General features: G+C 48.0%; 1 protein-coding gene across 5 annotated transcripts; it reads left to right on the forward strand.

The window, feature by feature from the left end:
* The first annotated feature begins 915 nt into the window (after nucleotides 1-915).
* Nucleotides 916-16,443, forward strand: SAP30L (SAP30 like). 5 transcript variants are annotated; one of them, XR_001877969.1, is made up of 9 exons: nucleotides 916-1,166; nucleotides 2,917-3,039; nucleotides 4,677-4,775; nucleotides 6,728-6,917; nucleotides 12,431-12,546; nucleotides 14,237-14,330; nucleotides 14,416-14,524; nucleotides 15,513-15,676; nucleotides 15,786-16,443. XR_001877969.1 is itself a non-coding variant. In XM_017834806.1 (4 exons), exons 1-4 carry the CDS (start codon nucleotides 981-983, stop codon nucleotides 6,854-6,856), a joined length of 537 nt encoding a protein of 178 aa, XP_017690295.1. In that variant the 5' UTR covers nucleotides 916-980; the 3' UTR covers nucleotides 6,857-6,938. The 5 variants fall into 5 exon arrangements, 1 of the variants encoding a protein (XP_017690295.1); XR_001877966.1 differs by lacking the exons at nucleotides 14,237-14,330; nucleotides 14,416-14,524; nucleotides 15,513-15,676; nucleotides 15,786-16,443 and adding an exon at nucleotides 13,599-13,692; XR_001877967.1 differs by lacking the exons at nucleotides 14,237-14,330; nucleotides 14,416-14,524; nucleotides 15,513-15,676; nucleotides 15,786-16,443 and adding an exon at nucleotides 13,599-13,692 and having other exon boundaries at nucleotides 6,728-6,901.
* Nucleotides 16,444-19,580: the final 3,137 nt, after the last annotated feature.

Here is a 19,580-nt window from a genome sequence, read left to right on the forward strand (position 1 = left end):
CTTTTTTACTTTTTTGGGTTTGTGGGATTTTTTGGGGTTTTTTTCCTGCAGATGAAAGATATGTGAAGCTTAAAGTCACATTGCTTTGGGAAGCTCTTTTCCAGGTCCCATCCTCTCACTATCCCTGCCTTGTAATCGGGGGGAGGAGGGGGAAGAAGGGAAAACATACATTTCTTATAATATATAATCTTGTAATATAAAAAAATTATATTTCAGCCAGGAACTCTTGCCTACATGACGCTGTATCCAAGAACAGGCATTTGCGGCTGTGCCGACCTGAGCTGTGTCCCAGGGCCGCAGGTTCAAGTGTGTCACAGGTTCGGCTGTTCCAGGAGCGGTGCCGGCTCAGCCCCGGCCGGCTGGAGGAACCCGCGGTCCCGTGGCTGGGCGCGGGGGTCCTGTGCGGTTCTGCGGAGCAGGGGACGCCCGAATGCTGGCGGGGCCGGGACGCTTCCCTTCTCGTCCCGCAGGGCCCAGTCGGCCCGGCGAGAGCCGGCGGGAGCCACCGGGTCCCCCCAGGGCCGGGGGGGCCGGACCCGGACCCACCGCTCCCTCCGCGCCCCTCACGGCGACCTTCCGGCCGCGGGGGCGGGGCGGTGGCGGCTGACGGGCAGCTCCTCCGCCCAATGGGCGCGCGGAGCGGCGCGGGGCGCCCCGCCCCTTTGTGCGCCCCGCCCAATGGGAGCGGAGCCTGCGAGCCGGGGGGCGGGACTTCCGCGGCCGGGGAGGCGGTTTTGTGTGTGCGGGCGCTGCGCGGTCCCGGCTCCCCGCGGGCGGCGGCGCTTGGGGGGCCCGGCCCGGCCCCGCGGGCAGCGCTGAGCGCCGGCGGCCCAGGGGGGTCCCCTCCCCTGCCGCGGCTGGGGGGCCCCCGCGGGGGCGGCGGGGTCCCCCCGAGGGCGCGGCGGTGACGGCGCGGCTCGTCACCCCCCTCTCCCCGGTTGTCGGCTCCCCGCGCGGGGTGAGGGGCGGGCAGGTGGGCGATGAATGGGTTCAGCACCGAGGAGGACAGCCGGGATGGGCCGCCCGCCGCCCCCTTTTACGGCCAGAGCTGCTGCCTCATCGACGACGGGGACCGCTGCGTGCGCCCCGCCGGCAACGCGTCCTTCAGCAAGAGGATCCAGAAGAGCATCTCGCAGAAGAAGCTGAAGCTGGACATCGACAAAAGTGTGAGTGAGTGCGGCCTCTCGCCGGGGCCGCCGAGCCCCCCGGAGGGGCGGCCGGGCCGGCCCCAGCCGCCACCGCACTGCGGAGCCTCCGGGGAGCGGCGGATCCGCCCGGCGAGTTGGGCTCCGGCTGCCCGGGGGGGTTCGGTGCTGCCCCTCGGGGAGATGGGGCGAGGTGCGGGGCTGTGAGCGGCCAACACGGCCAACACGGCCAAACGGGACCGCGTTTTCCCCATCCAGCGCTCGGGAAAGGGAAGGGAAGGACGTGCCTGGATGCGGAACCGGCTTTTCCCCCGCTACAGACGCGGCTTTTCCCCGTGGCACGGCGGGTCTCGTGATGCGTGAAACACAAAACACCGTGTTTGGGAGGCGGGCGATGCTGAGCGAGCTGCCCGTGCTCCGGAGGCAGGGACGCTGTTTCCATTGCGGTTTCGGGTTGGAAACGCTGGCGCTTGTCAGGTGAAAACAGCGCTCGGTGCTTCAGCGAGGCGTCGCTGACGCTGCTGCTTTAATTGGTAGGAATTGGTGCTGTAGCGAAGCAGGTTAAAAGATGAGCTGGCGGCGAGATGTGATGCCGCCTCAGCAGGGCTTGTTCGCACACCAAACAGCCCAGTTTGGTGCTTAGTGACATCAAGTGACGGCTGTCAGCTCTAGAGAGAAGCGGGTCGTTCACCCAGCAGAGAAATAGGTAGAGCAGAGCAGCCCGAAGGAATTTCTCAGAAGTGACTCGCTTAACGGAATCCGGCTCTCCACGCTTTTCTTACCAGATCTTTAAAGATTAAAACCGCTGAAAACAAAGGGAAAAAAAAAAAAAAGCTGAAGTTTTGAGTCAGTCTGTTTGGCAGCTCCCCCGGTTGATTGGGTCCCTTCTGCACAGCTGAATCGCATCGTGTCACGGAAAGAGAGTGACTCAATTTGAAACATATTTTTAAAAAATGGAGTATTTCTCCTCGCTGTAGTCCTCAGCAGATTGGCCTAGTGGCATAGTAATTTCTTGCATTTCAGAAATGAGTCTTTGTTGACAGATGTAAGGCTTTAGAAAACAAAAAGGGGAGATCAGACTAATGAACTCAGAACAAAGGGAAAGTGTGAAGCGAGGCTGCATGGAGAGATTTCAAATGTAGGTTGCCTGTGTCATCTGAAGATATTTTAACCTTACAGATACCAGATGATTTTGATCACTTGAGGTCCTTTGTTTTGCTAACTCTAGTGAGATAATATTTGTTAAAAGGGATGTTCCATGGCTGAACAAGCAGTAGGAAAGAGATAGCTCTGCTTTTGGGTTTTTTATTCTATTTGAGGTAATTAACCAACTTTTATTTGGTCAAGGTGTTGAAACACTTGCATTAATAATCTTCTGTACTATTCAAGCCAAAAAGTTCACAAGAGTGGAACAGATTAATATTTTTCTTAGTAGTTAGCTGATGGTAAGTCCTGAAGCAAATGCACTTCCTCCAGACAAGGACCTGTTTTTTTCTGACATACGATTGCAACCATAAAAAAAAAATGTATTATCTGCAGAGGTTCAGGTTCAGGTGGAGCTCGAGTCCTTAATTTTCTTTGCCTTTAGTCTTTGTAATGTAAATTATTTGTAACTCAAGAGCCTGATATCAGGCCTGGGGTTTAAGATTAGAAATTCCTTAAGGCAGTCAGTCACACCAGTCCTGGGGATGGACTCTGATACTGGTGTCTAAATGGCTGCTGTTGGATGCTGTTTCACAGAACCTGTTTTGATTGCTCTTTCTGTTCTTAGGTGAGACATCTGTATATTTGTGATTTTCACAAGAACTTCATTCAAAGTGTGCGAAACAAAAGGAAGAGGAAGACGAGCGATGACGGAGGTGACTCTCCTGAGCATGACACGGATGTTCCAGAGGTTTGTGGGCTGCTTTACCAATTCTGAGCATGCTGAAGTTTCACTTGGATGGTTTCATGTATCGGAAAATATTTACATTTTAAATTGCAACTCCACTGAAGCTGCTGTAGAGTTACTCTCACTTTCCAGGAGGACTCTTTTCTCATGTGTAATGTCCTAATTTTCTTCTTCCTTCCTGTATGAGTTCTTTGCCCATGTAAAGTTTTCTATAAAAGGACGTGTGATAAGGTAACTGTACAGCTTCATGTATGTACAGTTAAAGCTGTATTTGGTCCTAATTCTTTTTTAAAGGTAAAAATAACTTATTTTTGGTGGTGTCTGAGTCTCCAATATTATTCTTTGTTCCTTATTATGCATCATTCTCCAAATACACTAGAGAATTCAATAGGTCACTCTCTTTGATTGGGTATTTGATATCCAGGGATATTGACCTTCTCCAGACTTTTGCATATATGGTATTTTTTGGGACTATTTAAAACTACCTCTAAATAGTTTGTAACACCTTTTTATTTTCAGGAAATAGGCCTGGAGGAGGTTTTCTGTGATACAGAACTCTAGAATAATCCCTTCTCTGTGCCACTATGTGCTGTATTTGCCTCAGTGATGTTCCGGGTACTGTAGAAACCACAAAAAGTTGCGCAGAGGTGATAATCGGGAGAAGCAGAGCTGTGGCCACGTCAGCAGAGCCCTCTGCTGGAAATGCCAACCCTGTTGGCAAAGAGCCTTTTATTTCTGGGGAGGGGGGGAGGGAGAAAGCCACCAGGAGTCATTTTGCCAGCAAAGCTGTGCCTTGGTGCAAAGCTGTACGCACACGTTTCCTTTGTGGAGGTGTTGAAATCGAGTAGCAAGTTTTTGGTATGGTGGTTTTTTTAAGGATACCTGACCTTTTGTTGTCACTGTTGATGTTTCCATTCAAGGTTCTCCATCAAAACTTTCCTATTCAGGCTTTGCTGTAGTTGCCAGGGTGATTGATGAGGACCCAGCGGGCATCTAAAAATGGTGCTGTAGAGCACAGAGGGTATTTGGTGGCTTAAACCTGAGGGATGCACATCACCCAGCAGAGTTCAAACAGGGAACTCTGCACCATGTCAGTTTTAATGTATTTTTCCTCTTGTTTTTCAGCACAGATTCCTTTTGTCTTTGAAACTTGGCATTTTCCACATGATCTTCATCTTTCTTCCTGTAACCTCCCTACCACCCCCTTTGGTTTTAAACTGTGCACTTCCCATTTAAGTATTTGAATTTCATTTCATCTCTGTGCTCTGTTTTATGTCACAAGCCATTTGTTCAATGCCTGCTAAATTGATATTTCATGTGTGAGCTTTTTAAACCTTGTGGGAACAAAAGGTTCCCCTTTGCTTGGAGGTTGCAGAGGTGTAATTGAGAGCAGAAATTGGCCAGCAATTCTGTTGACAGCATGTGAACCAGAACAAAATTTTCTATTTCCCTGAGGCTATTTTGGTCCTTTAGCATTAACAAATACAAAATATACTGAGGTTTATCAGTAAAGCAAACCAGTGTGGTTCTGAATGCAGGCAAAGAGCAGTCCTGTTGAGGAAGTAGTTATTTTTAGATAAAATAACTACTCATAGAAACTAAAGGTAGTGCTCATCCCCTTTTCTCTGCATCACTTGCAGGTTGACTTGTTCCAGCTCCAAGTGAACACCCTGAGACGTTACAAGAGGCATTATAAGTTGCAGACTAGGCCTGGACTCAACAAGGCTCAGCTTGCAGAAGTAAGTGATGACAGAGGTAGCGTTATCTCTGTTATTAAAAAACTTCTTATCTCCTCTTTTCAAGTGCATGTTTTGTGGACGCTCATACCTGTGCGACTCACTGGTATGTACCGAGTGCTCTGCGAAGGGTTTCAGGGGATGATGCCAACAGAAAGCTGCTTTCACCTGGGACAGGCATGGAAGGCATGGAAGCTGGCTCTTGACAGCATGTTTTAGTAACTTGGCTTGTCTCTGCTTCCTTTCCTGCCTTGTTTATAGTCATAATCAGTGACCTTTAGGGAGCAGGAACAGAACCCGTTTTCTGTGACCTGGGTGTGATCTGGAGATGGCTGTTTGACTGAAACTCAGACTTATACACTACTGGTCTCCCTAAGTGCCCCTGTTAGTTTTTCTTTCCTCACAGGCACTTGAACTGGTTGGAATTGCTTATTATTAAAGGCAGAATCATTGACCGTGACTTCAGGTTCCTTATTTCCCTCCCTTGTCCTGATTATTCTGTATTAAGTCAATAAAAGACTTTTTCCTTAAGGGCCTCTGCTGCTGCTTTCTCACCATATGGGTACTTGTACAGAAAGAACTCTCTGTATCTCTCTGTTATTTGGGTGAGCTGTGCTTGGTGTGCATCTGCTCTGCTCTTTCCTGACTTGATCTGATGACGTGCTGTTAGAAAAGTCTTCTCTAAACTTGAAAAAACTGTAGCAGTTACTGAATGGTAGCGAGGTTGATTTTGTAAGTTGTGATTTTCACAGCTGTCTGCCTAAAACTGTCCACTTTGCTTTTACTCTTGCTTTAAAGAACAAAAACCAGCAGACCAAAAAAGTCAGCAAGACACTGTCTTTCCCTCTTTCAAAGTCACCTAGGGAGTGAATATACAGAATATAGAGAAATCGTAGTGTAGTGGCTGTAGGAGTAAGTTGAAGAAAGCATGGTGAGGGTATTCCTCGTTAGTAGTTCTGATTTGTCATGTTCAGCTAAGCAGTTCATAGTCTGTCAGCTGCCTCCTGCCATGAAGGACTACCTGCTTAGGGAATTTACCATGAATGTTCCCAAGAGGAAAGCAAAGATCAACTACTATGCAAGCGGAAAATAAAGGGAGCCTAACCTAAAGTTATCACACACTTCCCAGATTTCCTGTGGAGTCTGAGCAGCTTTGACCCTACGCTGGATCCTCGTCCAGCTCCCATGTTTGAATCACTGCTGCCTGAGGCTCTTAGACTCCTGCTGCTATCCCACTGTAAGGAAAACTCAGACTTCCATAGATCTTTTTGGAGTGACTTATTGCTCAGCCTGCATCAAAATCCAGTTCTGGAGCTGTGTTTGGTACCAAAAAACAGCTTCTTCCATGTGAGAAGCAGATTTCATCCAGCTTCAATATGTTTTCTATGTTCATTTTCTGTGGAAAAAGCAGATAATGGTTCAGGGCCTATGACAGTGTCAGAGAGGGGTAGCCCTCACCAAATCCTAACCCTGCCAGTGTAAATTCTCTGGTGTTCCTTTCAGTGAAAACTTAGAGTCCAAAGGAGAGCTCTCTGGATAAAACTTTGCTACATCTGGTTCACATAGCAAAGTGTTGCAGTGTTTCCTACGCCCTCCTTTAAAACACGGAAGTGCAGAGAAAACTTGCTCGCCAAATAATCTCGGCATGAACTGTCGCTCAGGAGGAGCTGTGCTGCTTTGGCAGGAGGACATTCTGGCTTCCAAATTCCGCTTTTAGGTTGGCTGCAAATCCTGCTGACACAGCAAGACTACGCTATGTTCATACACACATTCCAGCTGTAAAGAGAGAGGGAGGTAAATGAGGACTGACAGTTGGAATCGGTGCATGTTTGACTAAAAGTATATTGTGCTCAGTGGCCGTAAAATTGGTTTTGGAAAGTGAAGACAAACCCCATTCTAGTTATTTCTACTGTTTAATTTCAGCATTTCTGTCTCTTTACATGTTGTCCTTCCAGACTGTCAGTCGTCACTTCAGGAATATTCCAGTGAATGAGAAGGAGACACTCGCATATTTCATCTACATGGTGAAGAACAACAAGAGCAGGCTGGACCAGAAATCAGAAGGAGGCAAGCAACTAGATTGAAGGTTAACAAGACTTGGAATAAGAGAGACCTTAAAGGAACATATGGTATTGTGTATTTTAGGTATATAAGAACTGTTAAAGTATATTGTAAATTTTTTTTTTAAATGCATTGTCTGGATGACAGAAAAAAATATTGACATTCTTATCAGGAGTATTTGAAAACATGTGCCCAACATGTTTCCGAAGACTTCTTCCCCTCATTTCAAAGTCACATTGGAATAAAGAAATGAGGATAATGGGGAAACCAAGTAAACCTGTAGGACTGTGGAATTTGTCAACTTGGTGTTTTAAACCATCTCTGGAAATCTGCATCTCAGTGCAATTCAGATCCCAGATGGAATTTTTTTCACTGAATTCAGACTGCATCACAAACCACCATGCAGTTTGTCTTGGTACAGGACTGGAAGAGCAGCAGAGATAAAATTCATTCTTGAGGTGCATGGGTCAGAAGTTTGTCTGAAGCTTGCTCCTCACCTACATATGCTCTGTCTTGCCTTGAGTCAGTGCTTCAAGTCCCAAACTTCTACAAATGCTCCAGCTCACCAGATCTACTCCAGTGAATGCTACTTGACTAGTCTGAAATTGATACATGTTTTTTACCATTTTTCCTCCTGACCCCATCTGACATGGATGCCAACCAACTCTCTGCAGTCTTTCTCATTTCTTTTATTTAACAGCTCACTAATTAAATTGTCTGTAAGAATTTTAAAACTTCTGCATTTCCTCAGAATGTGGTATTAAGGCAAACACAGCTTATTTGCTGGGTCTGATCATGTTGGTAGAAATGTTTGTTTAATTCACTTATACATATTTCAGTGATGGTAGGTGAAACAATGGCTTGAGACGTCAGTCTCTTAATTTCTGTGTCAGATCAGTATCAGTCACAAGTTTTGTGAGTTCTCTACTGAAGCTGTAGCAGGTGTCACAAAACTGCTGTGTGGATTCAGGGGCTCTGCAGTCTCTGTTTGGTATAAAGCAGAGTTATGGGTGAGGCACCATAACCAGGGCAGTGATCTGACTGGAGCATTTCGTGATGCACTTCATCTGTCTTTGCAACAGGCAAGAAGTATCGAAGCATTTGCCTTTCATGAGCATTACATGTGCTGTCATGAGAGCTGTGTGAGTGAGGGTGGCACCCTGGTGCTTCCTAACCGGGCACTGTAGGAGGAGATCACCCTGAATTTGTTATTTAAAACCAAGGTGTCCTTACAAATAACACAGTGGTTATTTTGGCAAAAGGAGCTTATAAAAGTATTGATCGTGACTGACTGTTCTCCAGTGACCTCAAATTCTCTTCAGGGGACCTCATGATTTAAAGCACCAGTATGTTTCTTTGCTGTCCTAACCAATGTCTCCATTCTGGTACAAGATGCCAAGACTCCACATAGAGAGGATGTTCTCAACAAGCCTTAAGCAACGAACTGAGCAGTAGAAAACTTCGGCTAGCATTTTGTAAATGGCAGGTTTTAATATTTCAGAACTGGATGGAGCTTTGTTGAAGAGCTAAACACACAGGTCATGGTCCCAGCTTAGTACTGGATTGTGTTTCATAAGGCATGAAGGGTTCACTTAGTGAAGCTCTTGTTGAAGCTCTCCCAGAGTCTCTTTAAAACTCAAGTCACAATTTAAAGCAAGTTGTTCACATCACTCTGAATTGTTTGCTAATACTCCAGAAACATGTTCAACAAATTTCAGTGTGTCTGAATCCTGTGTCATATGCAGAAATACTCTGTTATGGTACACGTCCCATTTGTGACGTGTGGGGAGTGTGATTGTTTCAGCATTTCCTTGTTCGATTCAATACGGAACATCAGACAAGAGAGGTTCAAGGAATGAGGAGAGAATGTCTTGTGTTGGTGTTTCATGAATGTTTAAAAATTTCCTAATTATGATGATCCTTTCCTTATTGAAAGGGTGGAGTAATTCCCACATCAGTCAACACAATCCGGCTTCTCTCATTCAGGACAGATCACTGAAAGGGTACATTCTCTGACTGCACGTTAGTCTGCAAAGTGCTCATGTCATCAGAGGATATTACCAAGGGAAAATGAGTTTCTGAGCTGAGAGGGTTATGCCTCACAGTGATTCTTCCCCTGTACTTGGCACTGGTGAGGCACCTCGAGTCCTGTGTCCAGTTCTGGGCCCCTCAATTCAGGAAGGACATTGAGGTGCTGGAGTGACTCCAGAGAAGGGCAGTGAAGCTGGTGAAGGATCTGGAGCACAAGTCCTGTGAGGAGCAGCCAGGCGAGCTGGTATTGTTTAGCCTGGAGAAGGGGAGGCTCAGGGGTGACCTCATCGCTCCCTGCAACTCCCTGACAGGAGGGTGTAGCCAGGTGGGGGTCAGCCTCTTCTCCCAGGCAACCAGCAACAGGACAAGGGGATGTGATCTTAAGCTGCATCAGGGGAAGTTTAGGTTGGACATTGGGAAGAAATTCTTCACAGAAGGGGTGATCAGACGTTGGAATGGGCTACCCAAGGAGGTGGTGCAGTCGCCATCCCTGGTGGTGGTTAAGGAAAGACTGGACTTGGCACTTAGTGCCATGTTCCAGTTGACGAGGTGGTGTTCGGTCATAGGTTGGACTCGATGATCTCAGAGGTCTTTTCCAACCTAATTGATTCTGTGATTCTAGACCAAAACTGTAAAAATGTAGTTTGTTTGGGATTTACTTTTTTTGTTGTTGTATTTTATTTTGTTTTATTTCTAAGAGTAAATAAATCTGTTGGGGTGCTTTAGTAGCCATCAGCAAAACGATTCTTTTCAAGGAAATATGGTGGCAGGTTCCATCTGTTCAGGTGTATTCACTGGAATGCTTTTGTGCAGAGGTGGTATCCAGGAAACTTTTTTTTTCTTTTTTTCCTGAAAATAGTCAATTGATGTGAAATGTGATCCTTGTTGGTTTCACTTCTAAAGCAATTATACTTTTTTGAAAAATATTCTTGGCGAAGTGTGATGATGAAGAGATGTTTACCAGCCATTAGCAGTTGTTTATAAGGTGGAAAGCTTGGAGGCAAGACACCAAAGAAACAGAAGAATCTTTGGCTGTCGGACCCCATGGCCTTATAAACCCCTTGCAAATGCCTTATTACCTTGTTCTCAACTTAGCTAGAGCAAAACGCCTTGAGCAACAGAAAGCCGATGTCTTGTTGGAAGGGGCAGCCACCTGATGGCTCCCATGCTATGAACTAAAACCACACGTCAATTCAGTAGCAATATCCATGTTCAGGGTGCCTGTGATTCTTGAAAAGCATTTAGTGTCTAATAACCAGAAAACGCAACAATGCAATTGTCGTTGTGTACAATACCGTGCTGTGTGTTCGATTCCTTATGCTGCATGCCAATTGAGAAGAAAAGACTTTCCAACTTTTTTTATTTGAAACTTCGAAGTAAATGTGTTTGAACCTCACACTTGTGAAGCCATGAGGTGGGACATTTTCTCAGCACTTTTAGATGGGACTTGTTGGAAAGGTGTAAGACCCAAATCGCTTTGGCTGGTATGATAAGATGATTTTTTTTTCCTTTTGCATTTTGCTTTTCACAGATGGGCCTTAAATTCTGTCTAGCTTTGAACCATGGAGCACAAGCCTTGGGGGCATGGAGGATGACCAGATGTCATCTTCTATTTATAATAGTGGAAGCTTATTTCTTACAAGCCTGCATAGGTGACATTCACCCTGGGGCAGAGGAATCATGTCTGAAGGTCTCCAGCCATTATATAGCCTAATGCCATTCCATAGCCTAGCTCAATTCTCATTGAAGAGCTGCATTAACCTAATTAGAGTTCTGACTAGATGCGAAGCCATTAGTATGCAATCCAAATAATGCAGAAACATCTCTTCTGGGGTTAATTTCATCCTGTATGCTGACCCTCTGCTCACTTCAAGGGAAGAAGAAGAAATCATTGCTGGTAGTTACAGGCTTGAGCTCAGCTCAAGGGAGTTGGAAGCATGCAAAGACTCAAGTTGTTGGCAACTTGATGGCTGAAAAGTGCAAATATATCCAAGGAGGCTGTGTTAGAATGCAGTTTTCAAAATTTCTGAATCTCAAAGGTTATTGTCTATCAACCTGAAGTACACAATTGCATTAAAAGGTAATGTTTCTTTTGCCAGGCACTTTAGATGCTCAGCCTGAAAAGAGCAGAGCGGGCAGGTTTGTACCACTTGTCCCCAGCATTTTGGGTCCCAGTTTTTCCTAGAAATGTGGTTGTAAATCACTAGATATCCCAGTGTGCAAGACTTGACCAAAACACATCAAGTCTGGCATTTCAAGTGAGTCTAAAGTGCAGGCTGGGTTCGGAGAGGCTTTGAATACAAGAGCTGAAATAATCCACAGTTAATGGGAGTTTGCGTGTGGGTCATGATGGCACAGAGAGTATGAAACAGGACATGGCCCACAGACTGAACAAAACACGCTTCCACAGGCAGCAGCGTGGAGGACGATTTGTTCTGCATCAGCTCTTGTGATGGATGTTTTATGGGAGGGGGAGGAGGGGGAGCTGTGCACTTTACATCTTTTGGTTGAGCCAAATGTAAATACCAATGGGAGATCTTCAGCAATAACTGCAGTAGGAGGGGAGGGTCTGCTGAGGGACTGTTTATTTAAGTTGGCAGATGGCGGTACTTCCCTAGAGCACTAGAGTCACTTTGCCTCTACAGTTTAGAAGAACGGGTAGTACAAGGTGGCCTCCCGTCCTGAAGGAGTCCCTGTACTGCCCAGATTATTGACTGAAGAGTCCCAAAGGTGAAGGAATGTTATTGATGCCTCACTCCTTGTGTCACTGATGTTCTTTAGCCATCTCTAGCTTATCGAGTTAGGGAGTTTTCACTTCCCACTTTAGAAGTGCAAATGAATTACTATGTAAGATATTCCTTGCACTTTTCACAGCTATCCCTTGACTTGCCTGTGAACACATCTGATTGGGATGAATTAAATGCTTGAAGAAAGTATGGGGAGAGGGGGAGGCTCCTACCTTAAACCTGAACTTCCCTTGCAAGCAGCTCTGCAGGCCATCCTGTACATCAGCAGGCTCCAGGAGCCTCTGAGCCCTAACAGGGCTGAGTTTACTCCTGTCCTACCCACAGCTCTGCTCCTCAGCTGGTTGGTGCAGGGGAGATGGGTAGCAGGTAACTTGCAGAATGGTTTGGAGTCTTTTGGCAGGCTTACTGGGAGAGAAAAACTGTGTTCCCTCTTCTGTTTCTGGCCTCCATGTGTTGTGCTGATCTTATGCCAAATGTTTTGGACACCCTGTATTTTTAACTGTGTAATATAGCTGTGTATTGTTAAAGCAACTTAGTAACTTATAGCAAAAGCTGTAGAACTCATTTCTCTGAGGTGTAGGAAATGTCCTGCTTCCACTGTGTATGAGACTTTAACTCTGTACTGTCTGACAAAGATAAGATGCTGAATTTCACTTTAATAAATGATCTATCTAGCAACAAGGCCTACATTCCCTTCTGTTTGCTGTCCTGCCCTTGGCACTGATGGCTCCAGAGCCAGTGTAGTTCTGCTTTGTATGGATGTTGGTTTTTTTTGTCAGACTTCTGAGATTCACCGTCTTTTCCCACCCACCTCCCCAGGGCTGAAAACTGCCAACAAAGAGCAGAGAATGGCACTGCTGACTGGGAATGCCAAGCCTGGAGCAGAAAATTCAGCTGATGAGATATTTTGTGACAAACCCATGTGGGTTGTACAGGTGCAATTCATGGAGTCTTTTGAATGCAACAAAAACACAACTCGCAAGAAGGATGGAGGTTGTTGAAGAACCACGTGACCTTGCATTTTGGAGTGTTGGGCCTTTCTATGATGGGGATCCTCCCCTCCAGTATCATTCCAGTCAATCAAGTGTGGCTTCTCATTTGATTCATGTTTCCTAATGAGTCTTCTTTATGTCTAGTTCAGCCCTGTGCTTCTGCTTGCTTCTCAAGCACAGCCTTGGCTTCGTTTTACACATGACTTATGGCTCATGTTGTCCAGAGTCAAAGCTGCATGTCCAGCTGATAAGGTGGGTGCTACACCAGAGCAGTGCTGACATGTAGCATCCCAGTGCTCAAGATCCTTTCCCATTAAGTGCTTTGTTTTATTTCTTTTCCCAAATTGTGGTTCCTCATGACCATCAGCCTTACAGATAAAGGTGCCTCACTTTTTTGCTGCAGTGAAGAAGTGAGTGATGCCAGAAACTTGAGTACTCATTCTGAACCCTGTCATGGTGTTTCCAAAAGCTGTGCTGGCACTGGCTTGAGTCATGCTTTACCCGTGATTTTTAGCCAGGAAAGAAGTAGGATAGCTTTTCAGACACTTGGGCTCTTACAGAGGAGGATGATTGAATGTTGAAAGCTTTATACCTAAAATACAAGGCCAGAATTTATCACTGTCAAATTAAATTGGACTCAGTGATCCTTGTGGATCCCTTCCAACTCCACATATTCTGTGATTCTGTGAAATTGCCTTGTTGATGTGCAGTAGAGATTTGCACAGATAATTCTCCCTGAAACAATCCCACAACATCTCCTGTATCCTTCCTTATACCTTGGTGGTGTCCTACAATCAGAAGACCTGTCTCCTTATTGTTGTTCAATGGGAATATGCCTATTTATACTGCTGTGGCCCTTGTAGGGGACACTTGCCCCCTCACTCCATCCTGCATCCCAGGGTAACTTGTGATAGAAATAAATGCTGCCAGTTAATCTGGTGTTTGCATAGGCCAACGAATAATGTGACTTAATCTCACCTTTGCTCCCTGCCAAGAGACCCACAGAAGAAGCTCAAAACCAAGGCAGAATCTGCTCAGTTTTTTTAACATAACCACACTGAGAAACTGAGGAACCAGCAGATTGGTATGGTGAGCTGAAAACTGCACATCCCTCTCTGCGCTGCCGGCTGCCGTGTGAGGGCAGTGTTAGCTCAGGAACACGGGAGGTGGGTGCTCGGCAGCTGCACCTCCGAGCCCGGGGCAGCTGCCGGGGGCACCAGGGCCGTGTCCCCATCCCAAAAATACCTCCTCGGCAGGAGCTGGCTGTGCTCGTCAGAGACCGGAAGCGAGATTATGCTGTGCTGGGATGTGGAGATCATAAAAATGGTTTGTTTGGGTTTGGGTTTTTTTTTTTTTCCCCTGGTTGGACGTTGAAATTGAACACGTCCGATCCTCTGCGTGAGCTGCCCTGCGGACTCCTCGCAGCCTTGATGGAAACCAGGCATCACTTGTGCTCTCCCCAGCAGAGAGGGCAGCACAGAGGACTGGGGAAAAATGTGAATGTGGATTTAATGGTTTTGTGTCTTAGAGATGTGGCTGAGCAGGAGGAGTGTGTGGGGGACAGCCTCAGGGTGTTGTTTTGTTTTTTCTTTTTCTTTTTTGTAATTTTTTTATTTCCCCTCTATCCAATAAGGGGTAACTGCACAGTTCCACGAACACTCAGTCTCTGCCAGGAGCTGGAGTCAATTTCCCACCTCTTACCCTTGCGGGCAGTGCTGTTTTCTTCTGTAAGTACTTCAAACACCCCCAGTGTGCTTTTACTTAATTTTTTGGGGAATATTCTGCAAGATCTGTTGCCTTTACATATTGCAGGAAGCACTACATGATCACCACAGCACCCTCAGCAGGGAACACTATGGTGCTGTGGGGAAGAGGGAAGTGTCAGGCAGCTGAGATGGCTCTGCTGCTTCTCCTACCGCAGGTATGGACTACCAGGGACCAGAGAGCACAGTGATGGGCATCCCATTAGCATCCCACTGGTCCAAAATGGGACTGTTGAGCTCTTCCTTGTCCAGTCCACCTTTCCAACAGAAACAAGTTGTTTAATTTTTTCCTGCAATTTCCACTTTACTGGCCATAAACCTTGACTCCCTTGTAAATGCAGAGCTCTTGGTTCGCTACTGCTGGCCTTGACTCACCTCAGCCCTCTCTGGCTCCCTTTTCCTGGGGGTGAAGAGCAGGTTGAAGGCCTTCACTGGCACAGTGGTAGCACTGGGTACTGACAAACTACAGTGCCGGGGAGATGCTGTCCCTCTTCAGGCTAATCCTTGTCTTCCTCCCTTCTCTCCTTTTCCTGATCCTATTTTCCCCACTCCTCTCAGCTGCTCATCTCTCCAAGTCCTTCATCTCTCCCCAAGGCAACAAAGGTATCCCCACAAGGGCCTTCCCACCTTTTTATGCCACAATCTGAGAAATCTAAAAGATCCTTAAGGGCACTGGGTATGGAATCGTGTGGGTTCAGCTCTGAGCAGCTGCCTTGGTTCCTGGGCATTTTGTCAGGTGAGTTGTTGAACACAGCAGCCCAGGCTCGAGTTGGAGCCAAGCTGATGAGTCCCAGTGCACAGCCTGCCCTCCTCCTCTCCATCAGCCAGCAGACCAAAGCAGCAGAAGCCAAACAGTGGAGGTGAGCAGAGGAGGGAATTTCAGAGTTGACACAAGCTTTGTGCACTAACTCAGACTCATAACTCCTTCCCACATCTCAGCTTGGGAAGGAGCTCCTGGCCAAGGCAATTAAACCAGCCTGCTCTGGTCCTCGCTTCCCCCTCAGCTGCTCCTGCGGGTCAGTCACAGGCCATGAGAATTTTGTCAAGGTAGTTCCAGTCTAAGGAAAAAAAACCCTTTTCCTCTCAATCCCTCAGCTTTCAGCCACGAGTGACGCCATAAATTCCCCTACTCTGGTTACTGTAAAGTCTTTCAGGGTGGTCAGGACCTGAATTCCTCATGCAAAAGAAGAAGCAGGGGAAGAGGAAACTGCAAGTAAGGGCCTTCCCCACCTCAGGGATCTGTCACAAGGACTCAGCAAGGCTCCAAGCGTGGTTTCTTGCTCTGCAGTCTCTCAGCTCAAGCCTCCTGGGTAACTGTCCCTCACTCCCCTCTCACCAGTGAACACCCTCCTCCCAGCCTGTGCTTCCCACTCATGCTCCAGCAGCTCCATCTGGCTCCTTGGCCCCTCTGATCTGCAGGTTTGTTATTGCACTTCAGCTTTGGAGTAACCAGGAGAGGCAGAGCTCGTCCAGCATCACAGAGCTGTGGGAATGGCACCGAGTCCTGCCCTGAGCTGTATGGCACTGGTGCTCCACCAGCTCCCAGCCAGCTTCCATCCTGGATCTCAAATCCAGCTGCTGTGTGAGACACAAGTGGGCCTCTGTGCCACCCCACACCACCCAGCTTCACCTGAGGGCTGTGCTGAGATGTCATGAGAGAAGATTAGTGAAAAATCAACAAAGTGTCAGCACTGCCAGAGAAGGTCCTTGCTAAGGCAATTGTCCACAGAGCAGGATGAGGACAGGTCATTCTGCAGAAAACCATGGTGACCATGGCTAACCCCACCCCAAGCATGTGAGTCTTGTGAAAGGAGAAAATACACACTTCTCACAACCCTCTGCACTGGGGGAAGGGCCTTCTTGGAATAAAGGAGCAATGCAGGTTGGCTTTGGAGAGGTAGAGACATGGGATGGATGATTAGTTTGTCCATTGTTTGAGGAACGGTCTTGGGGAAATTGTCTCAAGGTGCAGGGTTCTTGGTCTTTTCCCAGCACAGGACTGGAGACAGGACTGCAGCACAGGACAGCTGCATGGAAAAATATACCCTGGGCAGAGCTCAGTGCTCAGTCCCAAGCAGGTACTGCCATAGGGGTGAAAACCCAGTGAGTTTGGATTTGGTTTAGAAAATAAAATAAAAACAAGAAAGTAATAAAGTTAGAGTCTTCATCTGCCTTGTGGCTCCAGAGTCTTCCCATGCTTGGATATAATTTCTACAGCTATGGATTAGAAATGCATCTTCTCTTCAGATGAATCTCAGAATCACATGGTTCCAGGAGCACAGAGATTTGAGGAAGAGCTGTTGCATGTCATGAACTTTGCATTTGGGGGGGGGCCTCAGCTGGATAGAAAATCTTCCCACCTGAGCAGTGCTCCCAGGAGACAGTCTGACTTGGGAGCCGGCAACTGGGCTAAGAGGCTCCGAGTGTTGGGAGAGGATCAAAAAGCTCCCCTGGCAGTAAATCTTTCACCTGCCATGTGACTCACTGGGGTTTGTGGCCATTTCTCCGAGGTCGGCCCCGGGTCAGGATTTCTCCTGTCTCTTTAGCCCCCAAACCTGGAGATTTTTGTCTTATCTTTGACGCCATCTTGACACCGAAAACAAATTATGGCCCAATTCCCCTTACTGAGAGGGGCTGGGGCTACCTTAAGTGGCCTGAACTAGCAGGCGCTTCCTTAAGAGCGGTAATTAGTGGGGTGTGGGGTGGGGAGGGGGCAAGGACTGGGGGTACCCCTGACATGAGGCTGCCCTTGTTCCCCTGCTTGGCATGGCAGGAGAGCACATCCCACCGAGCCCCATCCTATCTTATCCCATCCCATCCTACTCACTCTGGCCCAGCCCTGCTGCATGCCTGGGCTCCAGACAGGCCAAGCAGAGGTGGGGCTCTCTGCTGCTCCCTGCCAGGGTGCTGTCCGGAGGGAGCTGCCCCTGTCCCACACCTCCCCCAGCCCTGTGTCACCGGCTGGGGCCAGCCCAGAGGGGCCCTCTGACGGGAGGCAGCAGTGCTGGCCCTGGCCGTGACCTTCGGAATGACCTCGAGTGAGTCCCTGCCAGGCTGGGGCCGGCTGTGCCTCTGAGCCCGAGCTGGGACATTTCTGTGCTCACCCCAAGGAAACAGCGAACAGCAGCATCACAACAGAACGGCCGTAAGACCGACCTGAAACTTTTTTAATCAGTTTTTCCTCCCATCTTTCAGGGTCATTACACCACGCTCTCCTCTGCTCTATGCCAGGGTTGTGCTGTCTGCCTGAACCCAGCAGCTCTTTTGGGGCTGGCAAATCCAGCTGGCAGCCTGGACCGTGCTCGTGGGTGAGCGGTTGGCTGGGGCTGGGTGTTTCTTCCCCCCTTCTTTCTTTTTCCCTTTTTTTTTTTTTTTGTCAGATTGGTATTTTATTTGGCTCCATCCTGTCTACCGAGCTGTCCAGTGTAACCCTTCCCTTGCTGCTTCTGAGATAAGAATAGGCTCCCCCGAGATCAGATAAACAGGCCCATAAATACCTACAACAACAAGAAGCAGGGTCTGGGCTTGGCAGAAAGGGAGGGGAAAAACAACAACAACAAAAAAAAAGGCAAAAAAGGAGCACACCAAACCCTAGGGGTGCAGAGCAAGAGGTAGGAAGTGCCCGACAACCCCTCTTCCCCCAGCCCTTGTCCCTTGGCCAGGGCAGGCACCAGAGTCCCCTCCACCGTCCCTCGCGGCTGGATTCCAGCGGCAGGGAACATGGCACGTATGATGCTGCCCCGGGCCAAGCGATCCCGGCGCGCGTGTGCTTCTGTCCAGGCAACTGCCGACTCCAGCCGGCGTGCCCGGAGCGAGCTGCTTCCCAACGGCATCAAGTTCACGGCAGGGTCGCGCTGTACGTGTGTGCAGGGCCACCTCCCCTGACCGATGAGCTAGGCACCTAAATAGCCAAAAATTCCAAGCTGGTGGCCAAACCGTTCTTCTTCCAGCCAGTTCTGGTGCAGGGAGCACCGGGAGCTCTGCCAGAGGCTGCCGAGACGCCGTTCCCAGCCGCTCAGGTTCGCTGCCGGAGGAAGGGAAGCTGCTCCTGTGCAGGGCTCCCACTCCCCTGCAGCTCCTCTCCCTTTGGGGGTGAAGGAGTGACCCTATACCAGGCCGGAACCGGCTCTGAGCCCAGCCTGGACTCCCCTTCCCGGCCCCGGCGCGGCGGAACCGCGTGCCCGGTGTCGGGGTGGGATGGAACTCACTCCCATGAAATACAGCCCTTCCAAAGCGTTCTGGGGAGCAGGGAAGTCCCTGGCTACAGAAAATATTTAGTGCCTTGTTTTATGGGGTTTTTTTTACCCACTCTCCTTCAAAACACGGAAACAATATCTCACGATGAAACCCCCTTGCTGGGCAGGGAAATCCTCTGCAGCCGTGGAAACGGAGAGCGTTTTCACTTGCAAAATCCCGAAGGAGCAGGGGAGGTTGGCACGGAGGACACCTTCCCTAGAAGTTTGCAGCCAGCAGGTACCACTAGCAGAAACCTGTGGTAAGAAAAGCAAAATTCCTGCGGATGCATGCAGGACATCGGCCCGGCGATGCAGGGTGCCCCTTCCCAGAAGCAAAGCTGGAAAGCCGTAAAATAAAAAAACAGTGGAAGTTTTTGGTGGAGTAAAAGGTCTGTAGGCGGCGGGCGATGTTCCAGATGGAGCCTGGTGTGCCGGGACCGAGGACACGATTCCTGTGCAGAGTCGCCCCTGCCTCATGAAGCAAAGCAAGTCCCAGGTCCCCATTTAACCCTTTCCCTCATTCATTGCGGAGAGGCAGCCCCGACTGGTGCCGTATGGATACAGGGATACCGGCTGGCACACGTAAACAGGACTGGAGCTCCATACATTTGTGAGGCGCTGGATTACAGTGTTAGTGATGGCTTAGGAACTTTCCCGTAAAAACCCGGCACTTTAAGGGACTGTGAAACTTAGCCATAAAATAGGATAGTTGGGGCTGATTTTCTGTACATTTTCTTTTTTTTCTTTTTCTTTTTTTTTCCCCCGAATGAGTTTGGTTTTACGAATGCCCTACTCTCTAACTTTACTCTTGAAATTGGTACTATGCTAAACTTTTTATAGCTCTAACAAAAAAAAAAAAAAAAAAAAAAAAAAAAAAAAAAAAACAAAAAAAAACAAACAAAAAAACAAAACAAAACAAAACAAAAAAAAAAAAACCCAAAGGGCATTGCTTCTCTCAGGCAGTCAATTTTTATCTCAG

Source organism: Lepidothrix coronata, unplaced genomic scaffold (assembly GCF_001604755.1).
Source record: "Lepidothrix coronata isolate B3197 unplaced genomic scaffold, Lepidothrix_coronata-1.0 Scaffold240, whole genome shotgun sequence".
In the NCBI taxonomy this organism is placed as follows: Eukaryota; Metazoa; Chordata; class Aves; order Passeriformes; family Pipridae; genus Lepidothrix; species Lepidothrix coronata.

Bases quoted from the DNA above. Each gene is read 5' to 3' on its own strand.
- SAP30L (XM_017834806.1), top strand. From the start codon at position 981: ATGAATGGGTTCAGCACCGAGGAGGACAGCCGGGATGGGCCGCCCGCC. The intron at 1,167-2,916 runs GTGAGTGAGTGC...TTCTGTTCTTAG, and splicing joins AGCTGGACATCGACAAAAGT to GTGAGACATCTGTATATTTG. The intron at 3,040-4,676 runs GTTTGTGGGCTG...CATCACTTGCAG, and splicing joins ATGACACGGATGTTCCAGAG to GTTGACTTGTTCCAGCTCCA.